At 50.1% G+C, this 13,118-nt stretch overlaps 1 protein-coding gene across 9 annotated transcripts in view; it reads right to left on the bottom strand.

Moving 5' to 3' along the window:
* The window catches only part of LOC147022510 (FAST kinase domain-containing protein 4-like), a 107,151-nt gene that overhangs the window by 18,938 nt on the left and 75,095 nt on the right, over positions 1 to 13,118 (bottom strand). For all 9 annotated transcript variants that reach the window (XM_085893473.1, XM_085893476.1, XM_085893479.1 and 6 more), the window contains one exon: positions 1,857 to 1,968. In XM_085893473.1, coding sequence (XP_085749599.1) covers positions 1,857 to 1,968 — 112 coding nt within the window. The remainder of the gene's footprint in view (positions 1 to 1,856; positions 1,969 to 13,118) is intronic.

Here is a 13,118-nt window from a genome sequence, read left to right as displayed (position 1 = left end):
AGTACAGTCATACCTGCAATCATGAGGAAGCCAATACACCTTTCATCATACATCTTAAGGCCACTGCAAGGACATGCCAATCTCTTCTCGTCCGGAGTGGCGACACAGATGTTCTGGTCATCACCGTTGCTCAGCTGGCTACTAATGACCGAATGTACCCTCGTCGTGAACTCTGAGTGGCCTTCAAAAGAGGGAAGGACACCTCCTTCCTGAAAGTGAATGCTATCAGCCACTTAATTACACCACGATGGACAAGAGCTCTTCCCTTCTTTCATGCCATCTCAAGCTGTGATTCCACCAGGAGCCTAAAAATGAAGGGGAAACGGATGTGGTGAAACGCCTGGTAAAGGATTCCTGAAGTCACAGAAGCTCTTCAGTGCCGCAGATCAGCCATTTGCAGAAACCAGCGAAGAACACTAAACTGTCCTGGAATGGATGGTTTGCAGCATGTATGACCAAACGGGAAAAAATTGGTAGTTCCATAAACGACCTTCGGTGCTCCCTCTTCTCCGAGAAAAGCTGCAATCTTGAACGGGTTCCACCCACACAGGATGCATGGTGGCTTCACTTTCGGAGGGCAGCATTCCAGGCTGCTCTGTGGGCCACAAGTGGGGCTGCTCTGTGGGCCACCACAAGATCAAGACCCTCTCCAGTTTGGATGAAAGAAGGAGAGAGAGGGTGGTGCACTCATGCCCATCTGGACCACAAGCAGGACGGCTGGGGAGGCCTTTGAGGGAAATGTAACCTGCAGTTGCCGAGGGAGATGTCCATCAGACAAGCGCAGGATGTGTTCTTGCTGCCGGGCCCAGCTCAAGTGTACAAGACGCTGCAAATGCATTTGTTCTTCAATCTCCACCGAGCAAGGGTTCATCATATATTTCTTACTAAAACTATTTTGTAATTTTCTTCTCAATACAATAAAAACTAGAAGGGCACTCGGTGGAGCGCATCCCTCCGCCATGTAAGGACTGATCTGTGAGAACAAACCGGGCCCAATACATTTTTGAAATATGATGCTATGATATGATGCCACTTTAAAAATTAAATAATTCTCGTATCCAGATCTGGATCCGGATCTTTACCAAAATTGAACCAATTTGTCCTTGTCACACACACACATGTCCAGCAAGTTTCGTCCGAATCCGTCCACAACCTACTGAGATATCTTGCTCTACATCATCTTTAGCTCTGTCTCTCAATGGTGAAGAATCGCTTAAAAAATTTGAGTCGCCGGATCTGGATCTTCATCAAAATCTAATCAGTTCGTCCTTGTTACACACCCAACATGCCCACAAAATTTCATCCAGATCTGTCCACAACCTTTTGAGATATCTTGTACACAGACAGACAGACAGACAGACAGACAGACAGACAGACAGAAAGGGGTGAAAACACAACCTCCTTCACCTTCGGTGAAGGTAGGCAACAAACAGACAAACAGTGTGGCACAGTTGCTTTTGACAGTGTGGCAGACACTTCAGGTTTTTGACTCATCTATCATCAGAGCAAAAGGGATAACACCCGAAACATCAGCTCTCCTTGCTTCCCATGGCGGTTAGCACATCTCACTCAAACGTACGATTGACGTCATTTGTGACAGCATTTAAAAACAAGAACAAATACATTATGGGGGTACAAATACATGATTTTTTTCATGTTATACAAATAGTTTTATTCAATGATTATTAAGTTGAAAATTAAAGCTCCTTTCTTAATTATTTAATGCATACCATATGAAGTGTTCCATAGTGATGCTATGTAACTATGACAATGACGATAATCAAACAACTGATCTCCATTGTAAGCTGAGAGGAAATGATGATTAACTAAAACATGTCCCTTAAATCAACACTGACCTACGTGCTCCAACAGGCAGTGGTCTTAAGCCACTGTTGTCTACCAGGTGAGGCGCTTCAAACTCGTGTAATGGCATTGGTGTCCCGTCTGAGTTCAGTAATACTTCAGCATCTGCAAGAGGGATAAGAAAGTTAGAAAAATAAACAAACATGTGATTTTCGATGCGAGTATCATTTTCAAATTGTTGCCATGCCACTCCCCTATTGGCTCATAGTGTGCGTCTACCACCTCGCTGCTGACTGGTCGCACACGTCCCCGCCTGACTGCCGCCGCTTCACCCTGCGTATCCTGTCTCACCATGCACATCCCCGTCACTTGGACACACGGGTCCTGCCTTTCAGCCATCTGGACTGGAAGTGTGCATCATCCCCCTCGTCTCGCCAGGCTGCTTGCACCTTGACCCACCCAATGCCCGGTCAGTGTCCCAGCCCTCACCTCACCAGTTGACGACCTAAGTCCTTTCCTCTCACCACCTCCTCCTCACCATCCCCTCGATGCATGTGCACTCGCCTCGCCTCTGCCTGCATGCTCCCACACTCACCTCGCAACCGTCCTTCCCCACCCATCCTTGCCAAGCCACTTGCCCAGCCACACACTTGCATCACCACCGCATGCCTGCACCCACACCTTACCACAACTTGCCTGCACCCTCACCTCACCACTGCTTGTTTGCACCCTCTGGTAGGCATTGCACATCAAATTATATAACCAGATGATAATTAATAACACCAGATTAAAAAAAAAAAACTTCAGATGAAATCAAATGGAAAAACCAAATTTACAGTGCAGGCATTTTGATTGAGGCAGAGTATAATCGATTAATGCCTGGTATTGGCTTAATGGTTAGGGTGGTGGGCTTGTGATCCTTGGATCATGAGCTCAAATCCCACTCGGCTGTTGAATTAATACCAGGTGGGGTTGACTCTGCCCGTCATCCTTTCGAGGTCGGCAAAATGAGTGCCAGCATGCTGGTATCCTGTGTCGGAGTGGCGACCCGTCCAGGATTGTGCCCAATAGTCAAGGAAAACTGCTGAAGCAGCACCAACGCTCTGAACAGAGTACGGTGCTGATGGATGGATGGATGGATGGATTGGCTTAATGGTTAGGGTGGCAGGCTCGGGATCCTTGGGTCCAGAGTTCAAATCCTGCCCGGTGGTTGAATTAATACGAGGTGGGGTTGACTCAGCCTGTCATCCTTCGAAGATCGGCAAAATGAGTACTAGCTTGCTGGGTTGATTAAGCCATCCCAGTATCCTGTGTCAGAGTGGTGATCCATCCGGAATTGTGCCCAACAGCCAAGCAGACTGCTTCGGCGGCACCGACACTCTGCACAGAGTATGGTCCCAATGGATGGATGGATAATCTATTATTGAAAGCTGAAGCGTCCATCCGTGTGTGCGTACATCACACTTTATTTGAAAGGGTTCCTGCTGTCATAGAATAATGAAAGTGGTACATTGGCAAGCTAATAATCAATTTACTTGGATTAAAAACTTCTGTTCTTTTAATCAACAATATGCCTGTTTTAAAAGCCAGTCTTTCCAGAGGAAGAACAAGGAGCAGGACTTGGAGATGGAATGTAGTATGTCCAACAGTACAACAGCAAGAACCCTTTAAAATGAGGGATGTGATCAGAGATCACTGATGGTTCCTGGTATCGCCAAGTTGTTACATTAGCCAATTGGTAACACCTGAAATTCTGCCTCATCATGAAAACAAACACATTTTTTTCCCGTAAAAGCGGGACACCAAGGACACCAAGACGAAACACTTAATGCCTCCCTCTAGGAACCATAATAAAGTGTGACAGACATAATTATAATTGTATAAAGTGTGAAGGAAATATGTGTTGGTCAAAAGGGAAAGAGCATACAAAATTATATTTCATAATACTGCTCGAGGCAAGAGAAAAACATACAATAGTACAGGGAGGGAGCACACAAACAAACAACCAGAACAACAAGAAGTAGGTGTTGTAAAAGACAGTTTGTTCACATGTTTTACTTCATTTTACAAACTCAATAAGACCAACAGAAAGGCATACAATATGTTTGTGAAGCACAACTTGATTCCTTTTAATGAAACCATCAGCAAAGCAATGGGTAGGCAAGGCTAGTAAGCTGTATGAAAGGGAACAAAATGGAATGGAGTGAAGTGAAATGAAACGAAACAAAATGAAACGAGAAGGGGACTCGGTAGAGCGCACACCTCCGCCACACAAGGCCTGATACACGAGAACATATCGGGCCCAATGCATGCTTGAAATATCATGCGAAACAGTACCATATCGATTTTGGGCCAATCTCTCAATGGTGAAGAATGAGTTTAAAAAAATTAAATAATTATCGTATCTAGATCCGGATCTTCACCAAAATCGAATCAATTCGTCCTCATCGCACACCCAATCTGTCCACCAAGTTTCATCTGAATCCGTACGTAACTTTTTGATATATGGTGCTTTGTATCATTTTTGGACCTATCTCTCAATGGTGAAGAATCACTTTAAAAATTCCAGTGGTCGGATCGGGATCCGGATCTTCACCAAAATTCATACCTCGCCGAAAAAAAATCCAACTGTTACAGCGTTCCTTCTCTCCATTCTCTGAATTCGCCTTTATTGCATCCATCAAGAAATGTGTTAAATCGCATCCCTGACCTAAAACTTTAAATAAAACCCAGTTTGCTATGAATGTTCGCTTTCCATCAACCATTCTTTTTTTCCATTTTCAGTGCCAACTCATCCCTCTCACCCCTCCCTCTCAAAGCAACCATCACACTCTTCTCCCTCCAAGCCTCCCTCTCACAAAACTGCCCCTCACCTTTCTCCCTCAACTCTCCCCCACTCACCCTTCTCCCACCATTCACCCCCTCAAAGTTTCCCCCTCCTCATCCACAAAGCTGCCTCCTTCCACTGCCCTCTCACCTCCATCTCTTCACTCCACCTCCTCAAATCCTCAACCACCTTCTGCCCCCTCTCTTGTCCACCCGCTCCCCCAGCACCACAGAGCCTTTTCTCCTCCTCATCCAGCCCCCTCCCTTCATTATTCTGCAATCCCCCACACTCTTTCAACAACCCCCCTTATCTCCCCCCCTCATCGCTTGTCCTACCCTCCCCCTCCCCTCCCACCCCCTGCACCAAAACCGCCTCCCCTTCCCTCTTAATCAACAATGTGGACCTCAAATATCTGGGGCCTTCGCTCAAACCTTTCAGATCTTTCCATACAGGTTGCCACTGACAAACCAGACATAATCTGCCGAACATAAACTTGACTCCCTCAAGATGTCTCTGACTCCCAAGTATCTCTCCCTGGTTACTCCCTCCTCCGGTGTGACAGACCTGCGCCTCGTCCTGGTGGAGGTGTTGCTCTCTTCATCAAAGACTCTATTCCTCACTCTCCATGCACTGCTCTCACTCCCCCACACCCCCAGGAATACCTCTGGCAACGGCTTCCCCTCGACTCTCACCTCATGTTTATATGTGTACTGTACCGTCCACCGAACAGTGATGACTCCATCGACACCTCACTATCCGAAAACATGGACCAACTTCTATCTTCTGGTACTCCATATCTTCTGGATCTGATTTTGACAAATTTCCCTGACAATATCTGCTGCTCTTCCTTCGCTCCAATCGGTTCTTCTGACCACGTCCTTGTCAAAGTGGACATCTCTCTGGCTATTATCAGGGAACCACCTCACCGCCGTCGAGTCTGGCATTTCAGTCAAGCCGACTGGCAGGGTCTCCAAGCAGCCATCAAACTTATAGGCTGGTCTCCTATCGCTACTTTCTCCAACATCAATTCATCCTGGGAATTCCTTCAAGGAAACTTGTTCTCCCTCATGCACAGATTTATCTGCTCTCGTCTTCAGTTGTCCTACCCTTCCTCCTGCCCTTGGTTCACTGAAGCTTGTGGTGAGGCAGTTGTCCTGAAACAACTTGCCTGTGCCTCATGGAAAACAAACCCAACTGAGGGCAATCTCAGTTCCTTCCATAAAGCTCAGAACAAGTGTGTATCTACCCTCAGGACAGCCAGAAAACAACATCTTTCTCATCTCAAATCTGAACTCTCAAAGCTCTCTCCCTCCTCAAAATCCTGGTGGAGTCTAATCAAATCTGTTTCTGGTGGATGTTCCCCCCCTCCATCCCCTTCCTTACCTCAAATGGCCACACTGCTGATACCGCACGTGAAAATGCTGAATGCCTAAACTCGGTGTTTGCAGCTAAATCTTGTGTCCAAAACCCATCACTTTCTCTTCCCACCTTACCCAGTCGCACCCAACTGTCCCTGGACTCTGTATACTTTTCTCCTGACAAGGTGGAGAGCTTGCTTTCAAACCTCGAGTCAGATTCTGCAACCGGTCCAGACGGCATCAGCCCACGTGTCCTCAAAGCCTGCTCTTCTGCTGTTGCTCACCCTCTCTCTGTTCTATTCACCCTCTCATTTGCTCAAGGTCATCTGCCATCTGCTTGGAAATCTGCAAACATCACTGCCCTGCATAAAAAAGGTGCAAAAACAGATCCCTGCAACTACAGACCAATCAGCCTTCTGCCAATCATCAACAAGGTTATGGAATCCATCATCGCTTCAGACATGAAATCCTTCCTCTTCTCCAATGGCTTGATGTTCGTTCATCAATTTGGTTTCAGACCAGGTCACTCTACACTGGATTACCTGCTTCTGCTCTCCCAACAATGGATGGAGGTCCTCAGTGCCGGACATGAAATCAGAGCCGTATCCCTTGACATATCACGTGCTTTTGACATGGTTTGGCACCCTGCCCTGCTCACCAAACTCTCTTCCCATGGTATTCAAGGCCATCTCCAATCATGGCGAGCAGACTTCCTCTCCTGTCGGAGTCAACTAGTGGCCCTGAATTGAGTTCTTTCATCCCTTCTTCCTGTCCAGGCTGGAGTTCCTCAAGGTAGCGTTCTGGGCCCTGTTCTTTTTCTGGTTTTCATCAATGATCTCTCCGACTCTCTCGAAAATCCTCTTTATCTCTTTGCTGATGAGTCCACCCTCTGCCCTACCATCTGTTATCCCTCAGACCGGCAAGCAGCAGTCTATTCGCTCACTGCAGATCTGGGTAAAATCACAAACTGGTCCAACACGTGGAACATGTCTTTCAATCCAGACAAATCTCACACTCTCACTATGTCTCTTTCGAAAGAACCGTTTATAAACTCCCCCCATCCACTTTCTCAACAATCCTCTGGAAGAAGTCCTTTCTTTCAAACTTTTGGGTCTCACTATCTGCCATGACCTTTCCTAGGAAAGCCACATTTCAAATCTGGCCTCCAAAGCCAGTCGCCAACTGGGAATCCTCTGTCGTGCAAAGTCCTTCCTCGGCCCACCTGAGCTCCTGACCACTTACAAAGCTTTCATCCGCAGCCTGGTGGAGTACTGCTCTCCCCTCTGGGCTGGTGCTCCTGCCTCCCACCTTTCTCGGCTTCACGCTGTAGAAACCAAGACATTTCAGATCATAGTTATCTCCCGCGATGAGGCTGAGTCTTTAGGCCTTTTACTCTCTCACTGCAGGCTGGTCGATGGTCTTTCTGTCTTCTATCGTCTCCTCTCCAGCCTCGTCCCCCCATGCTCTCTCTGCGATTTGTCCCCACAACATTTTCGCAGGGCACTCAAGGTCCACCAACAACCCCCTTCTGGTAAAACTACCAAAATCACGAATCACTGCTCACCTTCACTCTTTCATTCCTCTTTTTTCCCACCTTTGGAATAAACTCCCTCACTCTATTCAATCCAGGCCTTTAAAACAGCTGTTCACCACCACCTCTTATCATCCCCCATCCAAATCCTCTGTCTTTTATACCCCCGATAATCCACCCAAGCCCACCTCCTTCAAATTCCCTGCTTTCCTTCCTGAAAGTCCCTGTAATGTCCATCTTGTATTCACCATGTTCCCCACCCCCATCCCTCTCCTTTCCACAGATCTCATGTCTCTGTTCCACACTGTTTTGTCCATCCCACTCCTGCCCCCCTTGTCTCATGCCCCCATTTCTGTGCATTGTGTGTTAGCTCTCATACGAGCCTCGACAAGGTAAACAAAACAAAAATCTAATCAGTTTGTCCTTGTCAAATTTCATTCGTCCACACACCCAACCTGTCCACCAACTTTCATTTGAATCTCTCCATAACTTTTTGAGACGTCCTGCACATAAACAAGCAAACAAACAAACAGACAAACAAATTAAAAATCACTCATAGAGCGACACTTGACAAAACAGCACAAAGTAGAACGGCACTCGGTAGAGCGCATACCTCCGACAGGTTGAACCGTTCATGTTTTGTATCCCACTGATGGGCTGGATCTGAACCAAAATCCAATCGGCTTGTTCTTGTCACCTATTCAACTCATCCACCTTGTTTTATTACAACTCGTCCACAACCTTTTCAGATAGAGTGACATATATATTGTTGTGGTTACCAGATTCGCAAACCACCATTCAGGTCCCTTAGGTGAGGTATCTCGGCAAGTATATGTGTAGTTAGGCCCAAACCCGTTGTCTAGTGGGAATACATGTCATTTATGCGAGCTGCGACTCTTCAGGATAGCCGTTTTTCTTTTACTATCTTTATTTTGGACCAACCGCCATGATCACAACCACAACATCAACCACCGACCACAACCACCGCTTCACCACAACCGCCACGACCTTCACGCACACCTCACAACCGTAGCATCGCCACCGTTCTTGCCCCGCTGTGGGTACCGGTGTTGGACTCATGCAGAACGCGCGTCGAACAGCGTGTACAAAATCACGGATTTTGTGCTTCAAAAACGGATCAAAAACGACACACGCCCACTTTTTGCCGTCCAATCGGTGAGCGAGGGGCGATTTGGCCCCGCCTCCAGAACGATCGATATATGCAAATTTGTGGATCAAAAAGCCTTCACGCCCACTTTTTCTCGGGCCAATGGGGAGCGAGGTGAAAGGTCAAAGGGAGGGGGTCAAAGGCGAAGTTACGGGGGATAAAAGGACGGTGTTCGTCAGTCAGAAGAGAGTCGCGAAGGGAGAACGAGAACGAGAAGGAGTCAGAGGAGAGTCGCAAACGAGAACGAAAGAAGTCTGGAGCCCGAAGCCTGCAGTGGCTGGAGAAGCTGAAGAGAGTCGGACGAGGGGGTGCTCGCGTCGGTGCCAGGAGCTGCACGCCCGAGGGAGGCCGGCAGCGCGACCTGGCCGAGGTGGAGACGCACACCAGGGATAATAAAGATCCTCTATACCTCGAGCATCAGCAACCCCCTCCTGTTTCCCCCCGCGCTGAGATAGTGCGACCAAGGGGGCCCCGTTCCCACCCCCTGCCAGGCACTGTCCACGAGGCCCGCGGGTTGCGGGGCCATCGCCGCTCCGCGTCTCATCACCAGACGGGTAGGCCCGACCCGGTCTCGGCCTCAGGCCTGCCCCATTCTTGGGGGATTTCTTTTCCTTGGTTTTGGGTATGTGTTGTCGGCGCAGTCTGAAGTAGAATTGTATAAGTGTTGCCGTGTGCTCGGTAGTCGGTATTAGCTCTGCACTGTGTTTTCACTTTTATGTTTGCTTTTTGTGTAAATGGAATTGTGTTTTCTTTTTTTTGTGTGCATTTGGTGGAATTGTATTTGTGTGCTTCCCGTGTGCCGCGAATAAATGTGCTTTATTGTTGAACTGTTCTCCCGCTTCGCTTCGTCTTTTCCCCCATTGAACCCTCATCTTGCTTCACGGAAAGGGTTGGTAGTGGGCTGAATACGCCCGATAATTAATCGAACCGTCGAGGTCGACGATAACACCGCTCGGTTATTCTGATAGTACGGAATGGGTCGCTTAAGTGGCCCGTGTCCGAAGTCGACCTGCGGCGAGGTGCGATCGCCCGGTCTACCCTCCGCGTGGGTACTTAGGTAGTTCGAATTTGGCGAGCAACCCTATCCCACGCGGGGGCTGATTGGCTCGATCGCGGTGAGACCGAAAGGTCCACCCGTGACTGGTTCCCGGCGTTAGTCCGAGAGGGTCACGACTGGATTGTCCGTCCGGTGGGCGACGTGCCGTGATTCGAGTTACGTGGCCGTCGCACGCCGGCGGGCGCGGAATCCGCAACACTGGTGTCAGGTCGTGCGATACAAATTCATCGCCCTCCTCGCGGCACTGGTATCGGAGAACAGGAAAACGGGCTCTCCTGTCTCCGGCTAAATTTACGGGAATCGGTCCAGGGGTGAGAGAAGCGACCCCCGATTCCCTCCAAATTACGAGCGAGCAAATTAACCCTTCACGAGAAGCAAGATGGCGTCTCAAGGCGAGCGGGAGCCGGGGGTATTAGAAATGTATATGTGTAATAATGTAGAGTCCATGGTCCAGGATGGAATCCCCGAGCAGGAAATGTTGATTGTGCAGGAACACGGACTCGCCCAACTGAACCCAGGGCCCGAGGTGGGTGCGGCAGCGGCCGCGGTGTATGACACCTCCCCCCCCCCTCTCCACCAAGACCCTTCCCCAACCCTTGCCGAAACGGCTCAGCTGAGTGCATCCGACATGGCCCAGCTATTCACCATGCTGGCACAAATGAATGCGGCAATGACAAATGAAATAAAAAACGAAATGAAAGACATGAACAAACAAATAAACGAAAAGATGGATACAAATACAAACGAAATGAAAGGCATGAACGAAAAGATGGATACAAATACAAATGAAATGAAAAACGAAATGAACAAGCAAATAAACGGAATGGAAGCAAACATGAAGGAAGAAATGAAAGAGCTACGGGGTGAGACGCAGAACATGGGCCGATGCCTGCAGGCGGGCATGAAGGCCGTGAGCAGGGAACTTAAAATGGCGACTCCACGTGTCGGAACAAACGAGCTGGAAGGGGGTGCAACGGCTGACAGGCCCGCGGTGGAGGCGGGTAAGGAAAAAGTAATTCGGGAGACAAGAGACGAGGTGAAAGTAATTGCGAGGGAGAGAAAAGAACAATTAATACGGAGAGCAAGGATGAGGTACGCGGAGATCGTGAAAGAGCAAGGAGTGAAAAACAGGGAAGGACGGGAGCGACTTAAAGAGAAAGCAAGGTTGACCTACATAAAGATAAGGGAAAGACGCCAGAAAGAAGCAGAGACCAATAAACACGATGAAGACGGGGTAAGTGACGCACACACACACACGGAGGTAGTGGAGGATAATGGGGGTGAGCTCGCGGAGCGTGTCGGGACCCAGTGCGAGCACCTGGATGGCCTCCTCCAGGAACGAGGGGAGGGAGTATGCCCCCTTGAGGCGAGTCACGACCAGGTGAGTTCGGTCGTGTTTTGCGAGGTTGAGGGGACGAGTGCTGTGGACAGGTGCACGGAGAGCTTGGGGGGTATAGAGGCCCCGGAGACCCTTGTGGGGACACGAATCCCCAGTGTAGTTGTCCCTGTGTGTGTGGTGCAAGGCGTGAGTGCGTCCCCGTGTGTGGAAGCGACCCCGTGTGTGAGTGGTGTGGTGGCGATGGTGCTGGAGTGCGTGCTTCCCAGCACGCCGTGTTTGGATGAGGCACCGTGTGTGGATGAGGAACCGTGTGTGGAAGAGGCCGTGTGTGTGAGTGAAACGGCCAGTATGAGTGAGGCACCACGTGTGAGTGGTGTGGTGGCGATGGTGCCAGAGTACGTGCTTCCCAGCACGCCGTGTGTGGATGAGGCACGGAGTGTGAGTGAGGCACCGCGGGTTAGTGCCCCCGCGTGTGTGGGTGAGGCACCGTGTGTGGAAGAGACCGCGTGTGTGAGTGTCGCCGTGTGTATGAGTGAGGTACCGCGGGTGAGTGCCCCCGCGTGTGTGGATGAGGGACGGAGTGTGAGTGAGGGACCGCGGGTTAGTGCCCCCGCGTGTGTGAGTGAGGCACGGTGTGTGGATGAGGCACCGCGGGTGAGTGTCCCCGCATGCGTGAGTGAACGGCCGTGTGCAAGGTCGCTGTGTGCAAGGGAGACCGTGTGTGTGAGAGAGCGGTATGTGAGGGAGATGTCGGTTGGCATGCGGGAGCACGCAGCCGCGTCTCCCCGTGTGAATGTGATGGAGTGGACTGTGTGCGTCGTGACACGCAGGTGTGCGTGTGTGGAATGGAGACGGAGACGGCGACAGAGGAGAGAAAGCCGGGTAGCGGCTGTAGCTGTTTCGTGGACCGTGCCGGGTTCACCCAGCAGTGAGCACGCGGTTCGTGCTGTGCAACGCACGAGACCACCACGTGCTCGCTTGCGAGAGTGAAGTCCCGGTCCGGAAACGCACGCGGTGGATTTGCCGATCCCGCGGACGGACAAAGTTTAGGCAGGTAAACGGATTTGGACCGGACGGGTTCTCCACGCGATCGTGTGTGTTAAGCTCCAACGGGCAAAGCACATGTGTTCGCGTGGGGAACCCCTCGAGTCGTGGGGCTTGTTTTTTTTTTATGCGCACGGTGACGTCATGGCTGCACGTGGGGTTGGAATCCGGCAGGAGGGGTATCTCTGCCGGATGGTCCCGTCCAAGGAGGGACGAGGAACACGTGCAGCTGCATGACGTCACGGGCAGGTGCAAAGTGCGCGAGCTCTGAGTTGCCGCGCAGGTGCTGGGCATGAAAAAAAAAAAAGGGGAAAACAAGCCTCACTTTCGGGTGTACAGGACTCCTGGGCAAGGGGTGAAAGACCCCCTTACCCTGGGCACAGGATGGAAACTAGTTAGGGGGAAGGGTTAGCTTAGCTAGACCGACTCCATGGGGAAGGGGTAAGTCCTCATGGAGTCCGTGGAATGGATTAGTTAGAGGGATTGTAGCCAGATCTAGGTTGGGAAATAAAATGATTTATTTGGAGACAGAGACAGACTTTGAGTGTGTAGAGTTGACGTAGTTTAGCTACGTAGTGTTAAAAGGAACGTGCTGTAGTTTAAGGGACGACGTGGGAGCACGAGTTAGTTAGGGGATGTAGTTAGGAGGATGGCAGAGTTCAGCGGTGTGTGTGTTGAAGAGTTGTGAGGTGAGTACATGATGAGTGAGTGAGGCCAGCGGGTCTGTGTGAGTGGAGCGAATGGGGAATGCATGGTGCGATGAGTGATTGGGGGGAGGAGTGACTCCCGCCCAAGGGACCCCGGGGTCAGTGTAGATTGAGTCAGTTGGGTTAGTCAAATTGAAAAATGGAGGTCGTTTTGTTGTTGGTGGGAAAGTAGGCTCGAGACCCATTTGGAGGGGTGCAGGAGCCCTGTTGACGGGCTTGGGAGCGTGGCTGCGAAAGGTGAGTATCGCTGAGTGGGTACCCCGGGCACCAGGCTAGTCGGCCGC

The sequence above is a fragment of the Eptatretus burgeri genome, chromosome 8, assembly GCF_056783735.1.
Source record: "Eptatretus burgeri isolate ZD-2024b chromosome 8, Ebu_testis_v1, whole genome shotgun sequence".
Lineage (NCBI taxonomy): Eukaryota > Metazoa > Chordata > Myxini > Myxiniformes > Myxinidae > Eptatretus > Eptatretus burgeri.
The sequence above is the reverse complement of the archived record's forward strand: the minus strand, read 5'-3'. Positions and strand labels throughout refer to the sequence as shown.